This window comes from Amblyraja radiata, chromosome 7, assembly GCF_010909765.2.
Source record: "Amblyraja radiata isolate CabotCenter1 chromosome 7, sAmbRad1.1.pri, whole genome shotgun sequence".
Lineage (NCBI taxonomy): Eukaryota > Metazoa > Chordata > Chondrichthyes > Rajiformes > Rajidae > Amblyraja > Amblyraja radiata.
Window position 1 is genome coordinate 55008110 of NC_045962.1, and position 22961 is coordinate 55031070.

General features: G+C 43.2%; 1 protein-coding gene across 5 annotated transcripts in view; it reads left to right on the forward strand.

The window, feature by feature from the left end:
- The first annotated feature begins 891 nt into the window (after nt 1-891).
- The window catches only part of vps8 (VPS8 subunit of CORVET complex), a 420899-nt gene continuing 398829 nt past the window's right edge, over nt 892-22961 (forward strand). For 2 of the 5 annotated variants that reach the window (XM_033024584.1, XM_033024587.1), the window contains exons 1-4: nt 961-1089; nt 10237-10308; nt 15749-15879; nt 19517-19613. In XM_033024584.1, coding sequence (XP_032880475.1) covers nt 1018-1089; nt 10237-10308; nt 15749-15879; nt 19517-19613 — 372 coding nt within the window. In that variant the 5' untranslated portion in view covers nt 961-1017. Of the gene's footprint in view, nt 1090-10236; nt 10309-15748; nt 15880-19516; nt 19614-22961 lie in introns of all 5 variants that reach the window. The other 3 variants (XM_033024588.1, XM_033024585.1, XM_033024586.1) reach the window with 3 other exon arrangements.

Consider the following 22961-nt stretch of genomic DNA (forward strand, 5'->3'; position numbering starts at 1 on the left):
AAGAAAAAAACACAAACAATGCCTTACTTGATGAAATGCAGTGAGCAAACGCGATAATTCCCAATATTTTCATTGTTTACCAAGCACTTTAGCTGCTGTAGTCCCTTCAGTTCTCGCTTCCCTATACCTTCATTTCGCTTCACGTTTGGAATTCTAAAGCTGGCTACATGTCTCTCACACTTACCCCGATTCCCACAATTTTTTCAGCTCAAAAATTCAACATTTTGGCGGTTTTTAACAGGTAGGAAAGTACGCGTTTCTTGCATTAATGACATATACCGGAAGTGACGGATGTCCTCCAGTTGGATTTAGCGGCTCCGTGCTTCGAGCCCTATGACCCAGTGACCTTACGTGCAACCCCCCTATACTGTACTAAGGTGCCCTCCCCCTGCCAATCGCAAATCTGTCTGTCAGGATTTGATCCCGCCCCAGTTCAGGTGCAACCTGACCAAAGTTTATAGAGGAGCTCCTCTATAATCTTTGAACCTGACCCTCTTGTACAGAAGGTACACAAAATTGCTGGGGAAACTCAGCGGGTGCAGCAGCATCTATGGAGCGAAGGAAATAGGCGACGTTTCGGGCCGAAACCCTTGTACAGATCACCTCTGCCCTAGAACAAATCCCAATGGTCCAAAAATCTGAAACACTCGCCCCTGCACCAACTCCTCAGCTCCGATTTCACCTATCCTACCTTCCTATTCATACCCTCATCAGCGCATTCCAACACTCACTAGCAGTAGTTATCCCTAAATCAACAACAAAAAGTATGTGCAGGAAGGAACTGAAGATGCTGGTTTACACCAAAGATGATCTAGCTCCTCTAGTATCTTTGCTCTCGAGGCGGATGTCGGTCTGTGTGCGTGATGACGTATGCCGTGATGACGTTGCGCGGAGGGGGCGCGGTTGCCGTGATGACGTCGCACGGGGAGGGGGCGAGGTTGCCGTGGTGACGCCGGAGGCCGGACGGGGCGGGGTTTCCCTTTGCAGGTCACGAAGTGGTGAAGGGGAGGAGGGAAGATGTCGGAGTCGCCCGACACACACAGTCTGGTGTCAGCGTCGTCGCAGATCAACCTGAGCGATGGCGACGGGGTAAGAGCCGGCGGGCGCAGTGCCCCATCGCCTCGGGCACCGCCTGCCCTGCGCTCAGTGCACATCCTGCCGGCCCCATTGCATCTTCCTTACGCTGCTTCCAGCCTCTTGCCCGGCTCTACCCTCAACTTGCCCGGCTCTACCCTCCTCCTGCCCGGCTCTACCCTCCTCTGCCCGGCTCTACCCTCATCTTGCCCGGCTCTACCCTCCTCTGCCCGGCTCTACCCTCCTCTACCCTCCTCCTGCCCGGCTCTACCCTCATCTTGCCCGGCTCTACCCTCCTCTGCCCGGCTCTACCCTCCTCTGCCCGGCTCTACCCTCCTACTGCCCCTTCCCCTGCATCCCCTCACCACTTCAATAAACTCATTATTATTGCACTACTATTGTTTGTTTTTTGAGTATGTGTGTATGTATATTACAGTGTAATTTCATTGTTCTTTCCGGGACTCCTCTGATCAGTCTCCATGAACTCTGGCAGACACTAAGCTAGTTCTTCATGCACCTCCAGGAGCCAGTGACTTCCGCAGAGCCTCCGTGTTAGTTGCCCACTCACTGATCTCATGTTTGTTTATCTTTTCGGTCGTGTGGATTTCTGTGTCCAAAACAATCGTAGTATGTTATTGCTTTATTGATTTACGCAGGGCCTGATTTAGGTTTTTGTATTGCGATTTTGTGTGTTGATTGAAATAGGACTATATTTTAATGAATTGAAACCCTACTAGATGAGTTATAGTGCCCTCCATAATGTTTGGGACAGACCCATCATTTATTTATTTGCCTCTGTACTCCACAATTTGAGATTTGTAATAGAAAAAAATCATGTGTGGTTAAAGTGCACCATGTCAGATTTTAATAAAGGCCTTTTTTAAAAATAAATTTTGGTTTCACCATGTAGAAATTACAGCTGTGTTTATACATAGTCCCCCATTTCAGGGCACCATAATGTTTGGGACACGGCAATGTCATATAAATGAAAGTAGTCATGTTTAGTATTTTGTTGCAAATCTTTTGCATGCAATGACTGCTTGAAGTCTGCGATTCATGGACGTCACCAGTTGCTGGGTGTCTTCTCTGATGATTCTCTGCTAGGCCTGTATTGAAGCCATCTTTAGCTTATGCTTGTTTTGGGGGCTGGTCCCCGTCAGTTTTCGCTTCAGCATATAAAATGCTCAATTGGGTTTAGATTGGATGATTGACTTGGCCACTCAAGAATTTAACAGTTTTTAGCTTTGAAATACTCCTTTGATGCTTCAGCAGTCACGGTGGCACAGCAGTAGAGTTGCTGCCTTACAACAAAATGCAGCGCCAGAGACCCAGGTGCTGTCTGTATGGAGTTTGTACGTCCTTCCCGTGATCTGCTTGGGTTTTCTTCGAGAACTTCGGTTTCCTCCCACACTCCAAAGACGTACAGGTTTGTAGGTTAATTGGCTTGATAAAATGTTAAATTGTCTAAGTTGGCGATATGCAGAGTACTGCCCTGCCGGCTACAAAATTCAGAAGGTTGGGATCATTTTCTTGCTATAGAATGAACTTCTGGCCAATGAGTTTTGAGGCATTTGTTTAAACTTGAGCAGATAGGATGTGTCTAGACACTTCAGAATTCATTATGCTACAACCAACAGCAGTTGTATCATCAATGAAGATACACTTCAGCAACCATACATGCCCAGGCCATAACACCCTCACCACTGTGTTTCACAGATGAGGTCATATTTTCTGGATCTTGGGCAGTTCCTTCTCTCCTCCATACTTTACTCTTACCATCACTCTGATATGTTAAACTTTGTCTCATCTGTCCACAAGACAGATGGCATGTTGGCCTTCATAACAAGAGGAGTTGAGTAAAGGAGCAAAGAGGTACTTCTGCAATTGTACAGGGCCCTAGTGAGACCACACCTGGAGTATTGTGTGCAGTTTTGGTCTCCCAATTTGAGGAAGGACATTCTTACTATTGGACTATTGAGGGAGTGCAGGGTAGGTTCACTAGGTTAATTCCCGGGATGGTGGGACTGTCATATGTTGATAGAATGGAGCGGCTGGGATGGCATACTCTGGAATTTAGAAGGATGAGAGGGTATCTTATTAAAACATGATTATTAAGGGTTTGGACACGCTATAGGCAGGAAACGTGTTCCCGATGTTGGGGAAATCCAGAACCAGGGGCCACAGTTTAAGAATAAGGGGTAAGCCATTTAGAACGGAGATGAGGAAAAACTTTCACACACAGTTGTGAGTCTTTGGAATTCTCTGCCTCAGAGGGCGGTGGAGGCTGGTTCTCTGGATGCTTTCAAGAGAGAGCTAGACAGAGCTCTTAAATATAGCGGAGTCAAGGGATATGGGGAGAAGGCAGGAATGGAGTACTGATTGTGGATGATCAGCCATGATCACATTGAATGTCGGTGCTGGCTCGAAAGGCCGAATGGCCTACTTCTGCACCTATTGTCTATTGTCTATAAGCCCTTTTTCCAGAGCTGGAGTTACTCTTTTAAGTACTTTTTGGCAAACCGTAATTTGGCCATCCTATTTTTGCAGTTTACTGGTGGTTTGCATCTTGCAGTGCTGCCTCTGTATTTCTGTTCATGAAGTCTTCAGTGGACAGTGGTCATTGACAAATCTACACCTGACTCCTGAAGAGTGTTTCTGATCTGTCGGACAGGTGTTTGGGGATTTTTCTTTATTATAGAGAGAATTCATCTGTCATCAGCTGTGGGAGGTCTTCCTTGGCCTGCCAGTCCCTTTGCGATTAGTAAGCTCGCTAGTGCTGTTAATGCTCTTAATGATATTCCAAACAGTTGATTTTGGTGAGTTTAATGTTTGGGACTTTAACCACATGTGATTTTTTTTTTTCTATTACATATCTCAAATTGTGGAGTATAGAGGCAAATAAATAAATGATGGGTTGTTGTCCCAAACATTATGTCCCAAACACTAAAGATGAACTGTGCAACAATAGCATAGAAAGTGACATGTCGGGGCTTTCGCATTGGATGGCAGTGGCCCAGATTGCTTCAGCTTGTATGCCAATGTTGGAATTGCCAGGTCCACAATTACAGCCCTGCATTTTCAGTATCGCTTGGATGTTTTTAAAGTTTCACTTTCATTTTGTTTATGTTATTGTATTCTCAGTGAGCATATAGTATTCATGCAACCTGAGCCCTAAAGCTACCTGGCATGAACGAATCAATCTAACAGCCACTTGCTTGGAAGTGGATTAGTCTTAATTCATCTGTTTTTGGGATAGAGATCCATTCTAGAGACTGCGTAAAAACCTCTCTCCCCTCTGTAACCTTGGAGATGAGGTGTCAAATCATGCGCTATCCCAGATTCTCAAGTTCAATGTCCATGACAGCATTTTGAGGAAGAGCTGAAGAATTGTGGTGTAGAAAATAGGTGCAGGAGTAGGCCATTCGGCCCTTCGAGTCAGCACCGCTATTCAATATGATCATCACTGATCATCTAAAATCAGTACCCCATTCCTGCTTTTCACCTATATCTCTTGATTCCTTCGGCCCTAAGAGCTAAATCTAACCGTCCGTTGAAAACATCCAGTTAATTGGTCTCCACTGCGATCTGTGGCAGAGAATTCCACAGATTCACAACTCTCTAAGTGAAAAAGTTTTTCCTCATCTCAGTCCTAAATGGCCTACCCCTTATTCTTAAACTGTGGCCCATGGTTCTGGACCTCCCCAACATCGGGAACATTTTTCCTGCATCTAGCCTGTACAATCCTTTAAGAATTTTGTATGTTTCTTTTAGAACCCCTCTCATCCTTCTAAATTCTAGTGAATACAAGCCCAGTTGTCTCATTCTTTCATCTTATGTCAGTTCTGCCATCTCAGGAATTAACCTGGTGAACCTACACTGCACTCCCTCAATGCCAATAATGTCCTTCCTCAAATTAGGCGATCAGTATTGCACACAATACTCCAGGTGCAGGCTCACCAGGCCCCTGTACAGTTGCAGTAAGAGCTCCTTGCTCCTGAACTCAAATCCTCTCGGAATGAAGGCCAATAACCCCTTAGGTTTCTTCACTGCCTGCTGTACCTGCGCGTTTACTTTCAGTGACTGATGTACAAGCACACGCAGGTCTCATTGCACCTCCCCTTTTCTGACACCATTCAGATAATAATCTGCCTTCTTGTTCTTGCCACCAAAGTGGATCACCTCACATTTATCCACATTATACTGCATTTGCCATGCATCTGCCCACTCACCCAACCTATCCAAGTCACCCTGTAGCCTCATAACATCCTCCTCGCAGCTCATACTGCCATCCAGCTTTGTGTCATCCACAAACGTGGAGATGTTGCCAGTCAAGCAGTATCTGTGGAAGGACAAATGTCAGAGTTGTTATCGTGAAGAGTCTACAATCTGTAATGTTAACTGGCTGTGTAGGAAGAATGCTAGTTTGCACCGAAGATAGACACAAAGTGCTGGGGTTACTCAACGGGTCAGGCAGCATCTTATTGTATGCCAATAGGTGACATTTTGGGCCGAGATCCTTCTTCAGACTGAGACTGTTAACTGACTTTTCTTTTTATGGGATTATTCTCAGTGCCTTGACCAATATTGATTCCTGATCAACATCATCAACACTACAAATTACCATTAATGTTGGTTGCTTATAGGAGCCTTCTGTGTGCTCAATCGCTCCCTGTTTTTCAGTGTAACTGTACTTCAGAAACAAACTGCTTGATTGTAACATTCTGAAAGATTTATTTTCTTCATTCAAGGGATGCAGATTTAATTACTCATTCCTCGTTGGTAGTAAGCTGTCTTCCTGATTGCTGCAGTCTTTGAGGTGTGAATTAACCCAACAATCTATTATAGTCAGAATTCCAGGATTTTGACTTGGCAGGATTTCTATTGACAGCAGTATATTTCCAAATTGGGATGAACGTGTGGCTTGGAGGGCAACTTCCAGGTGGTATTGTTCCCATGCTATTGATGCCCTTGTTCTACCAGCTGGTAGATGTTGTGGGTTTGGAACGTGCTGTCTAAGTAGTCTTGGTGAGTTGCTGCATTTCATCCTGTAGATGGTACCAAATGCTTCTTCTGTGTGTTGGTGGTGGAGTGAGTGAATGGTTGTGGATGGGGTATCTATCAAATGGGCTGCTATGTCCTGCATGGTGTCAAGCTTTGTGAGTGTTGTTAAACATTTACTCATCCAGGTAGATTAGTTAAAATGGAGATTATTCCATCACACTCCTGACTTGAGCCTTGTAGATGGCGGACTGACTTTTGAGAGTCAGGAGGTGACTCATCTCTGCTTTTGCAGCCACATTGTGTATTAGACAATAGGTGCAGGAGTAGGCCATTCGGCATTCAATGTGATCATCCACAATCAGTACCTTGTTTCTGCCTTCTCCCCATATCCCCTGACTCCGCTATCTTTAAGAGCCCTATCTAGCTCTCTCTTGAAAGTTTCCAGAGAACTGGCCTCCACCGCCTTCTGAGGCAGAGAATTCCACAGACTTACAACTGTGTGAAAAAGTGTTTGCTCATCTCTGTTCTAAATGGCTTACCCCTTATTCTTAAACTGTGGTCCCTGGTTCTGGACTCCCCCAACATCGAGAACATGTTTCCTGCCTCTAACGTGTCCAAACCCTTAATAATCTTATATGCTTCAATAAATCCCTCTCATCCTAAATTCTAGAGTATTCAAGCCCAGCCGCTCCATTCTCTCAGCATGACAGTCCTGCCACCCTGGGTATTAACCTTGTGCACCTACGCTGCACTCCCTCAATAGGAAGAATGTCCTTCCTCAAATTTGGAGACCAAAACTCCACACAATACTCCAAGTGTGGTCTCACTAGGGCCCTGTACAACTGCAGAAGGACCTCATTGCTCCTATACTTAACTCCTCTTCTTATGAAGGCCAACGTGCCATTTGCTTTCTTCACTGCCTGCTGTACCTGCATGCTTACTTTTATTGACTGATGAACAAGGACCCCCAGATCATGTTGTACTTCCCCTTTTCCCAACCTGACACCAGTTAGATAATAATCTGCCTTCTTGTTGTTGCTACCAAAGTGGATAACCTCACATTTATCCACATTAAACTGCATCTCCCCTGCATCTGCCCACTCACCCAACCTGTCCAAGTCACCCTGCATTCTCATAACATCCTCCTCACAGTTCACACCGAGCTTTGTGTCATCAGCAAATTTGTTAATGTTACTTGTAATCCCTTCATCTAAATCATTAATATATATTGTAAATAGCTGGGGTCCCAGCAGCGAGCCTTGCGGTACCCCACTAGTCACTGCTTGCCATTCTGAAAGGGACCTGTTAATCTCTATTCTTTGTTTCCTGTTTGCCAACAAATTTTATATCCATGTCAAGCACTCTACCCCCAATACCATGTGCCCTAATTTTTCCCACTAATCTCTTATGTGGGATCTTATCGAATGCTTTCTGAAAGTCCAGGTACACTACATCCACTGGCTCTCACATCCATTTTCCTGGTTACATCCTCAAAAAATTCAAAAAGATTAGTTAAGCATGATTTCCCCGTCGTAAATCCATGCTGACTCGGACCGACCCTGTTACTGCTATCCAAATGTGCCGCTATTTCATCTTTTATGAATGACTCCAGCATCTTCCTCGCCACCGATGTCAGGCTAACTGGTCTATAATTCCCTGTTTTCTCTCTCCCGCCTTTCTTAAAAAGTGGGATAACATTAGATTTATCCCACTTTTTAAGAAAGGTCTACTCCAATTCTGGTCAAAGGTCACTCACAGATAGTGGGAGATTAGCTGATGGTCATGCCAATAAATGTTAGGGGTGATAGCTAGATTTTTTTTCTTTTTGAATATCATCATTATGTGGCATTTATGTAACATAGATGTTACTTGCCACCTTTCAGCCCAGGACTGCATATTACCTGGGTCATGCTGCATTTGTTTGTGAACTGTTTCATTATCTGAATGTTACAAATGGTGCTGAACTGTATTGGCTGAAGAGTAATAAGTTTCACGATGGGGACCACATGGATGAGGCTGAGATGGATCATTCACATGGCACATCTGGCTGAAATTTCTTGCAGATGCTTAATCTTTCTCTTTTGCACTTATGTGCTAGGTTCACCCAGCATTGAGAATGAGGATGTTTGTGAAGCTGGCTCACTTTGAGTCCGGTTGTCCACCACCATTCACACCTGGATGTGATAGGATTGCAGAACTTAGATATGATCCATTGGTTATGGGAGTCACTTAGCGCTGTCAATTGCATGCTGTTTATGTCGCTTGGCATGCACATAGTCTTGACCAGTAGATTCACCAGGTTGATTACTCTCTCTCTCTGCCTAGTGCTGCTGCTGGCATGCTATCCTGCACTGCTCATAGAGTTCTTCATGGTGATGTTAGAGTGGGGGATATGACAAGGCCTGAGGTTACAGATTATGATCAGTATAAATCAGTTGCTGCTGATGGACCATAGTGCCTCATGGACGTCCAGCCCTGAGTTTTCAGATTTGTTCGCTGGCAACTCCATTTAGTATGGTAGTAGTGCTGCATAACAGAGTGAACTGTCATTTCACTGTGAGGACAGGATTTTCACCACACAAAGACTGTGCAGTGGACAGTCCTAACAATACGGCACTGATTTTGTTAAGAACTTATAAAGCTTGCACATCTAAAAGCACTATTTTTAGCCCATTGCAATATTCTAGATGTTGAACTTACCAAAATAGATTATTCTGTTGATGTAATGTTTTGCTAAATTAGAAAGAAAGTATTGAGGGAGATGAGATATAACTGCAAGAATAATAGTCATAAACTAGTATAGGGCTAGTATAGACATTGTGGGCCGTATGGATGCTTGGGCAGGCATCCAACTGTTGCAACGCTTTTAAAAGCCAAGCCAAGGCAAACAATTGGGCTGCAGCCACCCGACAACCAAAATTCATTTTGTGAACACAAACTTGTTAAAAAGGCGAGGCAAACAATTGGGCTGCAGCCACCCGACAACCAAAATTCATTTTGTGAACACAAACTTGTTTAAAAAAGGCGAGGCAAACAATTGGGCTGCAGACACCCGACAACCAAAATTCATTTTGTGAACACAAACTTTAAAAAAAAGGCGAGGCAAACAATTGGGCTGCAGACACCCGACAACCAAAATTAATTTTGTGAACACAAACTTGTCGAATAGGCGAAGCAAACAATTGGGCTTCAGACACCCGACACCCAAAATTCATTTTGTGAACACAAACTTGTTAAAAAAGGGCTGCAGCCACTTTACAGCCGCATTGAGAGGACTCACCGTGGAGTAGACGTGCGTTCAGTGTTATTCGCAGCTCAGAGAGCCGTGATCCTCTCGCTTCCTGGGTCTGGCAGAGACAAGTGAGGCACGACACTTCCTGGTTTTATAGTCCCTCCCCTTGCAGCCAGCGGGGGCAGCAGAGAGAATGGGGAATGTTGTAAAAACATTAATATCTCTCTAATTTTTAATCGACGGTGGAGGGGGGCTCTGAGCGAGGTGGCCAAAAATGACGGCCGTAGTTGCCGGCGTTCTCTCGGAAATCGCAGCACAGTCGGCCAAAAGCGGTCAAGATCAGAGATTTAGTAATATAAGATGTGGGGCATTTTAACCTCCAAAATATTGACCAGGATTGCCACAATACTAAAGGCTTGGATGGGGGTGGAATTTTTAAAGTTTAGGCTATTATAACTTCTTATGTGGATGGCCCTACTTGACAAGGGGCAAAACTTGACATTCTCTTGGGAAATAATGCTGAGCAGTTGACTGAAGTGATAGTAGGGGAGCAGTTTGGGATCACTGACCATAATTCTATATGTTTTTAAGTAATTATGAAAAACATTAGGACTGGGCCAAAAGTTCAAGTCCGAAAATGGGGCAAGGTCACTTTTGATGCTATTAGGAACTTTCAACAGTGATTGGGGGAGGCTGTTAAACATGAGATACGGAGAGTTCAAGATGTGCAAATTCCTGTTGGAGAGAAGGGCAAGGGAAGCGTGTGCTGGTTGACAAGAAATATTGAGGCTTTGGTCAAGAAAAGGAGGCATATCTGGGTAAAGGCAAAATCTCATAATTGGCTGTAATTTTATTGAAAAGGACGTGATAACTGCTGGTCATTATTTCTTTATATGCAGTAAAATAAAACACCTATTTTTCTTGTTGAGCAGATCGATGATAAAGAATTTGATATTCCTCAAGTGGATACACCACCTACCTTGGAGAGCATACTGAATGAGGTAAGCTTTACACTAAAATAAAACATTTCCATCTATCTATATTTAAAACTGTGTGTGTGTGTGTGTGTGTGTGTGTGTTTCTGCCTGTCTTGTGGTTGCCAGCCTGTGGGTGCCAGCCTTTGATTTGTTGCTATGCCAACACCAGACCCACAAACGCCCAGATTTTTTCCATTTCGGTAGAGATTTCACTTTTCATCCAAGCATTCACTCCTCATTAAATTTTGTCGTGTTTATGTACACATTTTAAATAAAATCCTTCTTCCCCCCCCCCCCCCCCCCCCCACTCACTCATTTTGTCGCCTCCTGCTGGCCAGCGACCATAACGGCTGCTGGCGCCCGCCTCTCGCCTCAAAGACGCCATTTAAAAACAGCCGCACTGCTGAGTGCTCGAATCTTCAGTTGGAGGACCACGTCTCCCGTGGGGGCTACGGGCAGGGAGCGGCTGCGTTGGGGGAGCAGACTGCTTTTGGTCTAGTACATAACTAAAACTCTGATCTTGTGCTCTTCCGGTTTGTGCGATCTTTCTATTTGCGCAAAAAAGGGTACGCGATAGCGCTACGATTTTTTGCCAGCTCACTCACCGAGTGCACCAAGTTTTCTTTCGATCGGTGGCCTATTGTAAAAGTTAGCGAGGTTTAAAAATCGCGCATGCGCAGATAGATCTCTCCTGCCAGTCAACGCTGCGTTGATTGGTCTTTACTCCTGTCACTCCGCGAGACTCTCCGCCCCTTCCTGTGCCATTGCATCTTTACTGGAGCTGAGGATGGCCGGCGGAGGTTTCCGACCGTACACAATTTTCGGAGGGACCGGAAGCGGCCCGGTGCCGGAGATGTCGCCAAACGGAAAGTGGAGAATCTGATCCCAGCGGAGGAGAACGACTAGCTCCCGCTGTGAGTCCCCATCGCACAGCCAGCTCCAGCCCCTTCCCCTCTGGTCCTCCTCGCTGGCTCCTGCCCCCCTCCCCCATGATACCCCCCCCCTCTCCCCCACAACCCCTGTCTTTTCTCCGAGCTCTCTCCCTCCCCCCCCGCCTCCACAACCCCCCCCTCGCCCCCACCCCCCTCCCCCCACCCACACACCCCCCCCCCCCCCCACACCCCCCCACCACACCCCCCCACGGAAACAGGCCTTTAGGGTCGATTTGTCCACATTGACCGACCTTTCCTGGTAAACATACCTGTCCAAATATCTATTAAATGTTGGTTTTCTATCTGCCTCAACCACTTACTCTGGCAACTCATACCATATGCACCATCCTCTGGATCCTTTTAAATCTTTCCCCTCTTATCCACCAGTTTGAAGAAGGGTCTCGACCCGAAACGTCACCCATTTCCTCTCTCCAGAGATGCTGCCTGACCCGCTGAGTTACTCCAGCTTTTTGTGTCTATCTTCGGTTTAAACCAGCGTCTGCAGTTCCTTCCTACATCCTCTTATCTTAAATCTCTGTCTTCAAGTTTTTATTTTACTTCCCTTGGAAACAAAACTGTGCATTTGCCTTATGTATGCACCTCATGATTTTATATATCTCTACAAGATCACTCATCTGTCTCCTATGGTTCAGAGAATAAAAGTCCCTGGCTGCTGACCTCTCATAGGGTTATAGAGGCATAGAGCTATACAGGATGGAATCACGCCCTTCAGCCCACTTAGTCCACGTTGACAAAGCAGGCATTCTGGCTTGGTCCAATTTAACTGTAAATGTATCATTCCTGAGATTTAATAATGTGATGCCTGAACCAAGCAATGCTCACACTGGTGATTGAGACATCCAATGCACAAAAGGTAATGTGTTACCATATTCCATGGCCATTGAGGATAATAATGTGGAACTAAACAGCCTGGATAGCCTGGCCTAGCAATTTGTTTGCATTGTGACAAAATTAAAAAGCTGTTGTGAAGGTAGATGTTAGCCCAGAATTTGTTATGACTTCAGGGGGTGTTGGCATCTATTGGGAAATTTGAATCCTGACTTTGTAGTGGAACATTTGTTTGCACTAGCACTTTTTCAGTGCAGAACATACTCCAAATGATACCAGCAGATGTGTACCACCCACAATATGTCTGCAGTGAGTTTTTTAACCTTATTGATCTGAAAAGCAACAGTTCTTATTTACTCGCAGAAAAACCTGTTTTTACGAATATATTTCTCCTGAAGTCACACATTCATTGGTGTCACTAAGATGTGCAAACTTTTGCGAGCTCAAAGAGAGCTGGAAATCAACATTACGGCACCTTCAGCTTCCAAACCTTGGAGACATTCTGGACTGCAGTTCTCTGCCATGTCAGTTTATTGCTTACTGTTGCATTTTGGAGATCACCCAAACTGCCTTTATTATTCCTTCAACTCACAAGAGCATGGACAGTTTCTGCCATTGCAGACTTCTCCAAAGTGCAAAGTACTCGTGTCCTTGCAGAAACGTCCATGGTAACCTGCCAGGAGCTCAATGGCCTTCTTGCTCATAGAACATGACTGTCAACGGTTTAATTACTGGGCTTTTCTGAGCTCGTCAGGAACACTTTCCCATTGCAATTCCAATCACTGACGTATCCGTTCATTTAGTTGCATTTTTACCCCAGAGCTTGTGAAGCATAATTTGCAATTTTGTATACCTGTTTATAGAAAAGGCTGTAATGGTCTTGCATGCTAAGCGAAACACTGGCAGTTGAGAGAGCTTACAATAGGTCATCAGGCAATATCAGTATCGATGGCATTACATAGAAACATAGAAAACATCGAAAAATAGGTGCAGGAGTAGGCCATTCGGCCCTTCGTGCCAGCACCGCCATTCAAGTTCAAGTTCAAGTATTGTCATGTGTCCCTGTATAGCATGTGTCCCTGTATAGGACAATGAAATCCTTGCTTTGCTTCAGCACACAGAACATGGTAGGCATTTACTACAAAACAGATAAGTGTGTCCATATACCATGATATAAATATATATCATATATCATGTGTGTATATAAATATATACACACATGAATAAATAAACATTCAATATGGCTGGTCATCTTAAATCAGTACCCCGTTCCTGCATTTTCCCCCATATTCCTTGATATCTTTAGGCCTAAGTACTAAATCTAATTCTCTCTTGAAAACAGTGTGACATTGTTACAATGTGGCATTAGAAACATAGAAACGTAGAAAATAGGTGCAGGAGTAGGCCATTCGGCCCTTCGAGCCTGCACCGCCATTCAATATGATCATGGCTGATCATCCAACTCGGTATCCCGTACCTGCCTTCTCTCCATACCCCCTGATCCCTTTAGCCACAAGGGCCACATCTAACTCCCTCTTAAATATAGCCAATGAACTGGCCTCAACTACCTTCTGTGGCAGAGAGTTCCAGAGATTCACCACTGTATGAAAAATGTTTTTCTCATCTCGGTCCTAAAGGATTTCCCCTCTATCCTTAAGCTGTGACCCCTTGTCCTGGACTTCCCCAACATCGGGAACAATCTTCCTGCATCTAGCCTGTCCAACCCCTTAAGAATTTTGTAAGTTTCTATAAGATCCCCCCTCAATCTCCTAAATTCTAGCGAGTACAAGCCGAGTCTATCCAGTCTTTCCTCATATGAAAGTCCTGACATCCCAGGAATCAGTCTGGTGAACCTTCTCTGCACTCCCTCTATGGCAATAATGTCCTTCCTCAGATTTGGAGACCAAAACTGTACGCAATACTCCAGGTGTGGTCTCACCAAGACCCTGTACAACTGCAGTAGAACCTCCCTGCTCCTATACTCAAATCCTTTTGCTATGAATGCTAACATACCATTCGCTTTCTTCACTGCCTGCTGCACCTGCATGCCTCCTTTCAATGACTGGTGTACCATGACACCCAGGTCTCGTTGCATCTCCCCTTTTCCTAATCGGCCACCATTTAGATAATATTCTACTTTCCTGTTTTTGCCACCAAAGTGGATAACCTCACATTTATCCACATTATACTGCATCTGCCATGCATTAACCCACTCACCCAGCCTATCCAAGTCACCTTGCAGCCTCCTAGCATCCTCCTCACAGCTAACACTGCCCCCCCAGCTTAGTGTCATCCGCAAACTTGGAGATGTTGCATTCAATTCCCTCGTCCAAATCAATATATATTTTAAATAGCTGGGGTTCCAGCACTGAGCCTTGCGGTACCCCACTAGTCACTGCCTGCCATTCTGAAAAGGACCCGTTTACTCCTACTCTTTGCTTCCTGTTTGCCAGCCAGTTCTCTATCCATATCAATACTGAACCCCCAATACCGTGTGCTTTAAGTTTGTATACTAATCTCTTATGTGGGACCTTGTCGAAAGCCTTCTGAAAGTCCAGATATAACACATCCACTGGTTCTCCCATATCCACTCTACTAGTTACATCCTCGAAAAATTCTATAAGATTCGTCAAACATGATTTACCTTTCGTATATCCATGCTGACTTTGTCCAATGATTTCACCACTTTCCAAATGTGCTGCTATCCCATCTTTAATGACTGACTCTAGCAGTTTCCCTACTACTGATGTTAGACTAACTGGTCTGTAATTCCCCGTTTTCTCTCTCCCTCCCTTTTTAAAAAGTGGGGTTACATTAGCTACCCTCCAATCCTCAGGAACTACTCCAGAATCTAAAGAGTTTTGAAAAATTATCACTAATGCATCCACTATTTCTGGAGCTACTTCCTTAAGTACTTTGGGATGCAGCCTATCTGGCCCAGGGGATTTATCGGCCTTTAATCCACTTAACAAAACGTGGCATCTGTAAACACCGCATTTAAAGTTGGTGATCTTTATGCAATTTCTATAAGCATTGCTGGAGTGAATCATAGCCTTAATCACTTCATTCGTTGCATCATGAGTTTGCATCAGTTTAATTTGGTAAACCGCAAGCATATGATAAATGACCATTCCCACAGCATAATCCTGCACCATTTAATTTGTATTTTTCTTCACCCCTTTGCTTTTCTAGTTTCCTGCTTTGCTAGCTTAAATTATTGCAGATACTATTTTTTGAGAATTAGGTCCAATCTGGAGGTGAGAAGAATCAATTATATTTTTCTTTTAACCTCTTAGATAAGAAAAATTGTGAAACATTTTGAAGTACAGTATAAAATAAGAAAAGGAAAGGGTTGCAGAGTTTTCCGAATCTCATGCCTGCTCTGCCATTCGGTAAAATTGTGGCAAACTGATTTCAGAAACACTTCCTACAGTTATACCATTTCTATTGATTCCCTTAATATCCACAAAATATAAGCACCAACACAGGCTTCTTATGGGGTCACAGGATTCACTATCGTATGGGGTAAATAAATGTATTTTCATTTCAGCCATGATTGTTCAGCTCCTTATTTTGAGGCTCCATTCCAGTGAGGTGAAACATCATTCATGCAAACACCAATTCAATTACATCATGATGCAACTGTTTCCTTTTTCTTTTCAATATACCCTTCCTTCAAACAGACAGAAGATGAAGATGAATCGTTTATATTGGAGGACCCAACTCTTTTGAATACAGATAACATTGATGCACATTCTGGTGAAACTTCTTCTCTTGCTAGTTCTGACAGTGGCGACAGAACAAACCTAAAACGGTGAGTGGTTATAGGGAACATAGTTTCTTCTATTAATAAGTAGTCAGAAAGTGACAGGAATGTGGAATTGTGAGTAAGATAACACTAAATATGTGGGTTTTATCTTTGCACCTGTTTTATTTTAATTTCATTTTCCATGTTCTTGTGCTTCAATGACTAATTTACTTTTCGCCATTGCTTGGGTGAGAAGCTAGTGGAAAGGCCTTATCTAATGGAATGGCATTGAAGTAACTTCCTGTAATTTAACTAATAGATCAGATATTTTATCTTTTATATAATATTTTAAATAATAAATAATGAGCAGTGATTAAATGGTCAGATGTAATCCAAATGATTTGTATTTAGAATGGTGGAATATTTTAGAGTAAGAAATATGTGGAGTGCTTTGTGAGCTGAAATCTGATTTATTTGTTGTTATCCTTATGAGCCTGTCCCACCTAGGTGATTTTGCAGGCAACTGACGGCGAGTGTGAAGTCGTAGCAGGTCACTGAAAAACCAGCGACTGGAACGGCCACTGTCAGATTGGAACACACACACACACACACACACACACACACACACACACACACACACACACACACACACACACACACACACACACACACACACCTCCCCCTCCCCTCTTCCTTCACCAGCCAGTTATACAGGCGGGGCAGCCAGTTATACAGGCGGGGGACAGGGTAAGCGGGGGGAGAGCTATCTGACTGTAATTCACACAGTGCTAAGCCAATGTGATACAGACACACACCACGATGAACAGGAAGGTTGGCACTGTAATTAAGACGGTGAAAGCACAGTCTACGGAAGGGTCACTTAAGTCCTTTAAAAGAAGGGGGTGGGGAGAAGGAGTGGAGACAACTTTTAAGAAGCCACAGATACACGGCTGTGATGCTCGGCGGTCATTAACATTACTGGTCGGTTATCCTTTGTTCTGAAAACTACAGTTGACGGTTTTTTTCTCAATGAGCCAATGAAATTCACCGGTGAGCACCGGCGACAACCAACGAGAACCTACGGCAACCTACGACCTCCTGGCGCCCCACTACCACTGCACCTAGGGCATGAACATTCTCGCTACACTCCATGGTGTCAAAATTCAGGTCGCCGCATGTTGAAAAATGAGTGGAGACCAGAATGAAGCCGCGACTAGTTCCGAGAGTGCGGTAGCTACTCACGACCATGAAGGCGACTCCCTGGCAACCACCCACGAACATGTGGCGACCATGTGGCGAATGCATAGTCTCCTGTAGTCGCCTAAAAAGTGGGACAGGCCCTTTAGTGTTACAAGTGTTCTGTTAAAATAATGTGCGTCTAATTCTTTATATTGCTATGTTTCAACGTTACTTGCTTTCTCCTTGATTTAAGATGAAGGAAACCATGAAAAGTTTATTTTAGATTCCCATTATTGTATTTTGTTGAGAATATCATATCCTTTTAGTTTATTTCCATGTGATTCCAGTGCTATAAAGGACCTGTACCACTTGGGCAACAGGCCTTAACGAGTTTAGGAGAGTTCAGGAGAGTTTGAAAAGATAATAATAATAATACATTTTATTTATGGGCGCCTTTCAAGAGTCTCAAGGACACCTTACAAAAATTTAGCAGGTAGAGGAAAAACATGTAAGGGGAATGAAATAAATAGTAGAGACATGACTAGTACACAAAGTAAAGACAGAATTCAATTCAAAACACAATATGAGGCAATTAATGCACAGATGAAAAGGGAGGGGGACGTGGGGCTAAGGATAGGCAGAGGTGAAGAGATGGGTCTTGAGGCGGGACTGGAAGATGGTGAGAGACACGGAATTGTGGATCAGTTGGGGGAGGGAGTTCCAGAGCCTGGGAGCTGCCCTGGAGAAGGCTCTGTCCCCAAAACTGCAGAGGTTGGACTTGTGGATGGAGAGGAGACCGGCTGATGTGGATCTGAGGGACCGTGAGGGTTGGTAGGGGGAGAGAAGGTCAGTGAGATATGGGGGGGGCCAGATGGTGGAGGGCTTTGTAGGTGAGGATCAGGATTTTGTAGGTGATCCGGTGGGAGATGGGAAGCCAGTGAAGATGACATGTTAAAGACCTCCTTTGACTATGTAGAAGACCTCCTTCGACCTCCTTCGACTATGTTGAAAACCAGCTTCGACTAGCGACGACTATCTTCGGGAAAATTGGACACCGAATTGTGGAGAGTGAAGACGATCTCCTTCGACCTCACATCGACCTCCCTTCGACTATGATGAAGACTATCTACGACTACTTTTGATTACCGTTGATTACTTTAGACTACCCTCAATTACCTACGAATAACTTGATGACTTTCTACGATCTATTACGACTAAACCTAGGAGTAAAAAAAGTATCGATTTTTTTCCATGGCGAATATTTTTTTACTCGCGGGCATTCTTTAACATATTGAAAAAAAATGCTGAGGCCTCGAGTACGCGGAGACCACTCTCGAGCATGAAGGAGAGTTACGAAGACCTCCTACAACCTCGTGTCGACCATGCTACGAGTATGAGTCGAGGGCAAACTCGCCAGAACTCGCGGATTAGGTCGCCCAAGTGGGACCGGCCCTTAACTGTAAAAAGGAGTCTTGTGGTACAGATTGGCAACAATGATTACAGACATACTGTAACTTTGCACTGTCTGACAGCTGCGCTGGGCCTAACCAAGAGAAAAAAACTCTCCATAGGACTTATCTTCCACCATTCTTGTTCCCTTCAACAATTTATATTGCAAATCAATTTTAAAATAAAAGTGATCTTCCACATTAAATAATAAATGATTATAATTTTATTTAATGGATAAATTATTCCTAATTCATGTTTGTTGCAATAGTTCTGAATCTTTGGATGATGGGATGGATATGTGCTGGCATTTCCCCATGCAAAGGTTTAAGGTGCTGTGTGAAAATACCAAATAGTATGTTGGGTAAAACAAAGTGCTAGCAACTCAGCGGATCAGGCAACACCTGGGGAGGGAGTGGACAGGCAACATATTGGATCTATCTGATTCACTTCAGATGCTGCCTCATCCGTTGAGTTCCTCCTGCACTTTGTGTTTTGCTCAGAATTGTAGCTTCTGGTGTTTCTTGCATCTCCACCTTGCTTGGTAGCTTCAATGAGAAAAGTCAAATACTTTGTCTTGGATCTGAAGTCACGGATTGGGTAAGGATGTGGTAGTAATTTTTATATCTCTAAATTACTTTAATGACCTGGATGCATTTTCATGTTGAGGAGGTGGTTTCATGGTTCCCTAACTTTGTATTTCGGGACAATTTAATTAACTAATTTAAAATTCTGCAGTTTAAATTCTTTGGTTGGATTTAAACTGGTTATTAAGACTGGCCTCTTAATAACTAGTTCTGCAGAACTATTTAACTGTACCATTTTGATTGTAACATATAAAATTTGTCAGTGCTAATGAGAAAATTATCATGATAATCTCAACCATGAAATCAGCTGAAATAAATCTGTAATTTCCTCTTGCAATTACTTCTCGACTAATCTTGAGTGATTCATTTAGGACCTAGATTAAAATCCAGTTTTGAATGCTAGTGAATTCATGGCAGAATAACATAACAATAGTGATGTGCATCTCATACGGTTTCATTTTCCTCTTTTCCCTCATTAAACATTTTTCCAGAAGAAAAAAAGTTTCAGACATCAGCTCATGCATTCATGGTTCAGTTGTTCGGCGATCAGTCCTTAAAGGAGTTTCTGCACAAGTTGTTTCTGCAGCAGTAAGTATATTTTCTTTCCCTCTTTATCGTCTCCTCTAAATATTCCCTCTGAATTGCAGTTTTATAGTTGAGCTAAATGGCATTTGATTCTACCTACTATACAATATACAAGGGGTTGCAATTGTGGCTTTTTTTTTCGTGTTTCTTTATGAGAGGTGACTCATCAGTTTTGGAAACAAAGGTATTCTAAAATACAAATAGTTGTGAAGAGGAATTAAGTTGTCCTTAAGGCTGTTGAATAGATTTTTTGATTGAAAATTGGTGCTTTGACCATAATTTCAACGCTGGTGTGAACATTAGGATGTCTAACAGTCAATAAATACAATGAACAGCAGGTTATTGAGCCAGAGGATGGTGAATCCGTGGAATTCATTGCCACAGACAGCAATGGAGGCCATCGGGTATTTTTTTAAGTGGAGAATGATAGGTTCTTGATTAGTAAGGGTGCCAACAGATACGGGGAGAATGTAGGAGAATGGGAAAGATAAATCACCCATGATCAAATGGCAGAGCAGACTCATTGGGTTGAATGGCCTAATTCCGTTCCTACAGTGCTTCGGACAATGTTTGGGACAAAGACTCATCATTTATTTATTTGCCTCTTGTACTCCACAATTTGAGATTTGTAATAGATTTAAAAAATCACATGTGGTTAAAGTGCACATTGTCAGATTTTAATAAAGGCCATTTTTATTCATTTTGGTTTCACCATGTTAAAATTACAGCAGTGTTTATACATAGAACCCCCATTTCAGGGCACCGTAATGTTTGGGACACAGCAATGTCATGTAAATGAAAGTAGTCATGTTTAGTATTTTGTGACATATCCTTTGCATGCAATGACTGCTTGAAGGCTGTGATTCATGGACATCACCAGTTGCTGGGTGTCTTCTCTGGTGATGCTCTGGTATTGCAGCTATCTTCAACTTATGCTTGTTTGGGGGCTAGTTCCGTTCAGTTTTCTCTTCAGCATATAAAAATAATGCTCAATTGGGTTCCCATCAGGTGATTGACTTGGCCACTCAAGAATTGACCACTTTTTGGCTTTGAAAAACTCGTTTGTTGCTTTAGCAGTATGTTTGGGATCATTGTCTTACTGTAGAATGAACCGCCGGCCAATGAGTCTTGTGGCATTTGTTTGAATGAGCCGATAGGATGTGTCTATACACATCAGAATTCATTATGCTACTACCATCAGCAGTTGTATCATCAATGGGCGGCACGGTGGCGCAGCGGTAGAGTTGCTGCCTTACAGCGAATGCAGCACCGGAGACCCGGATTCGATCCCGACTACGGGTGCTGTCTGTATGGAGTTTGTACGTTCTTCCCGCGACTTGCATGGGTTTCCTCCGAGATCTTTGGTTTCCTCCCACACTCCAAAGACATACAGGTATGTGGGTTAATTGGTTTGGTAAATGTAAAAATTGTCCTTAGTGTGTGTAGGATAGTGTTAATATGCGGGGATCGCAGGTCGGAATCACTCTGATAGTCTTCTGCGGCCAGTGGTCATTGACAAATCCACACCTGACTCCTGAAGAGTGTTTCTAATCTGTCGGACAGGTGTTTGGGGATTTGCCTTTATTATAGAGAGAATTCTTCTGTCATCAGCTGTGGAGTTCTTCCTTGGCCTGCCAGTCCCTTTGCGATTAGTAAGCTCACCAGTGATTCTTTCTTCTTAATGATGTTCCAAACAGTTGATTTGGGTAAGCCTAAGGTTTGGCTGATGTCTCCAACAGTTTTATTCTTGTTTCTCAGTCTCATAATGGCTTCTTTGCCTTTCATTGGCACAACTTTGGTCCTCGTGTTGATAAACAGCAATAAAAGTTTCCAAAGGTGATGGAAAGATTGGAAGAAAGACTAGGTGCTGAGAATTCTCTTATATCTGCATAAAGGAGGCATTTAAACACACCTGAGCAGTTACAAACGCCTGTGAAGCCATGTGTCCCAAACATTATGGTGCCCTGAAATGGGGGGGACTATGTATAAACACAACTTAATTTCTACACGGTGAAACCAAAATGAATAAAAATTCCCTTTAATAAAATCTGAGAATGTGCACTTTAACCATATGTGATTTTTTTTATGACAAATCTCAAATTGTAAAGTACAGAGGCAAATAAATAAATGATGGGTCTTTGCCCCCAACATGATGGAGGGCACTGTATGTCTCATGAACTTATATTAGGAGACCAGAAGACTACATAGAATACCCGCTCATCTTCCTTAAACTTTGTCTCTCTCACCTTTAAGCTATGCACTCTAGTCGATGACGTTTCCACCTTGAAAAAAAGGTTCTGATTATCTATGCTATCTATGCCTCACATATAATTTTACATACTTCTGTCAGGTCTCTCCTCAATCTCCTGCATTCCAGATAACACATTCCAGTTTTGTCCATCCTCTCAGTGTAGCTAATAGCTAATTCAATATGTAACTAATCAATGTGTAGTTTAAAAACTTGATCTTGAAGTTATACCAAGTGACATACAAATATGTATGAAATTCCTGCTTCTATAACTGGTTCCAGGCAGCTCTGGTAAGGTTCCATTTGTCTAAATGGTAAGTTTCCATTGCTCTAGGAAGGGTTTCAGATACCTAGGTATTGTCATCACCCCCTCTATTTCAACATTGTATGAAGCTAACTGTGGAAAGCTACTAAAGGGGATAAAGGCAGATATGCTCAGATGGGATATTCTCCCTCTATCTCTAATTGGTATAATTGAAGTTGTTCGAATGAATATTTTGCCCCGACTGCTTTTTCTATTTCAATCTTTGCCTGTAGGGGTCCCTGGAGTGGCATTTAATGTGTTGGACAAAGAGCTATTTAGATTTGTGTGGCAAAATAAGAAACCCAGAGTTAGACTTAAGACACTGTTACTACCAAAACAAAAAGGGGGCCTAAATATGCCCAACATTAAATATTATTACTGGGCAGCGCAGTTGAGAACCCTGATAGCATGGATAACAAATGATAAGGAAACGGGATGGGTGAGAATAGAGCAAATTTATATCCCAGTATTGCCCTGGCTGGGCTCTCATTTCTAAGTCAAGTAAACTGGAAGAAATTAAAAATAGATAATGAATGGATTAAATTCACAATGAAAACTTGGCTGGTTATAAGAAAGCAACTAATTCTCTTCAATTCTATATCTAGAGCACTGAAGATAGCTGCTATTCCTATTTTTTTACCCAGCAAAATTGACAAGGGTTTCAGAAATTGGGCGGACAAAGGGCTCACTACTGTGGATCAGCTTTTTTGTGGGGGAGTTTTGAAATCATATGAGCATCTTCAGAAAGAATTCGGACTGTCAGGGACGGACTTTTTTAGATTTCTCCAATACGGCATTA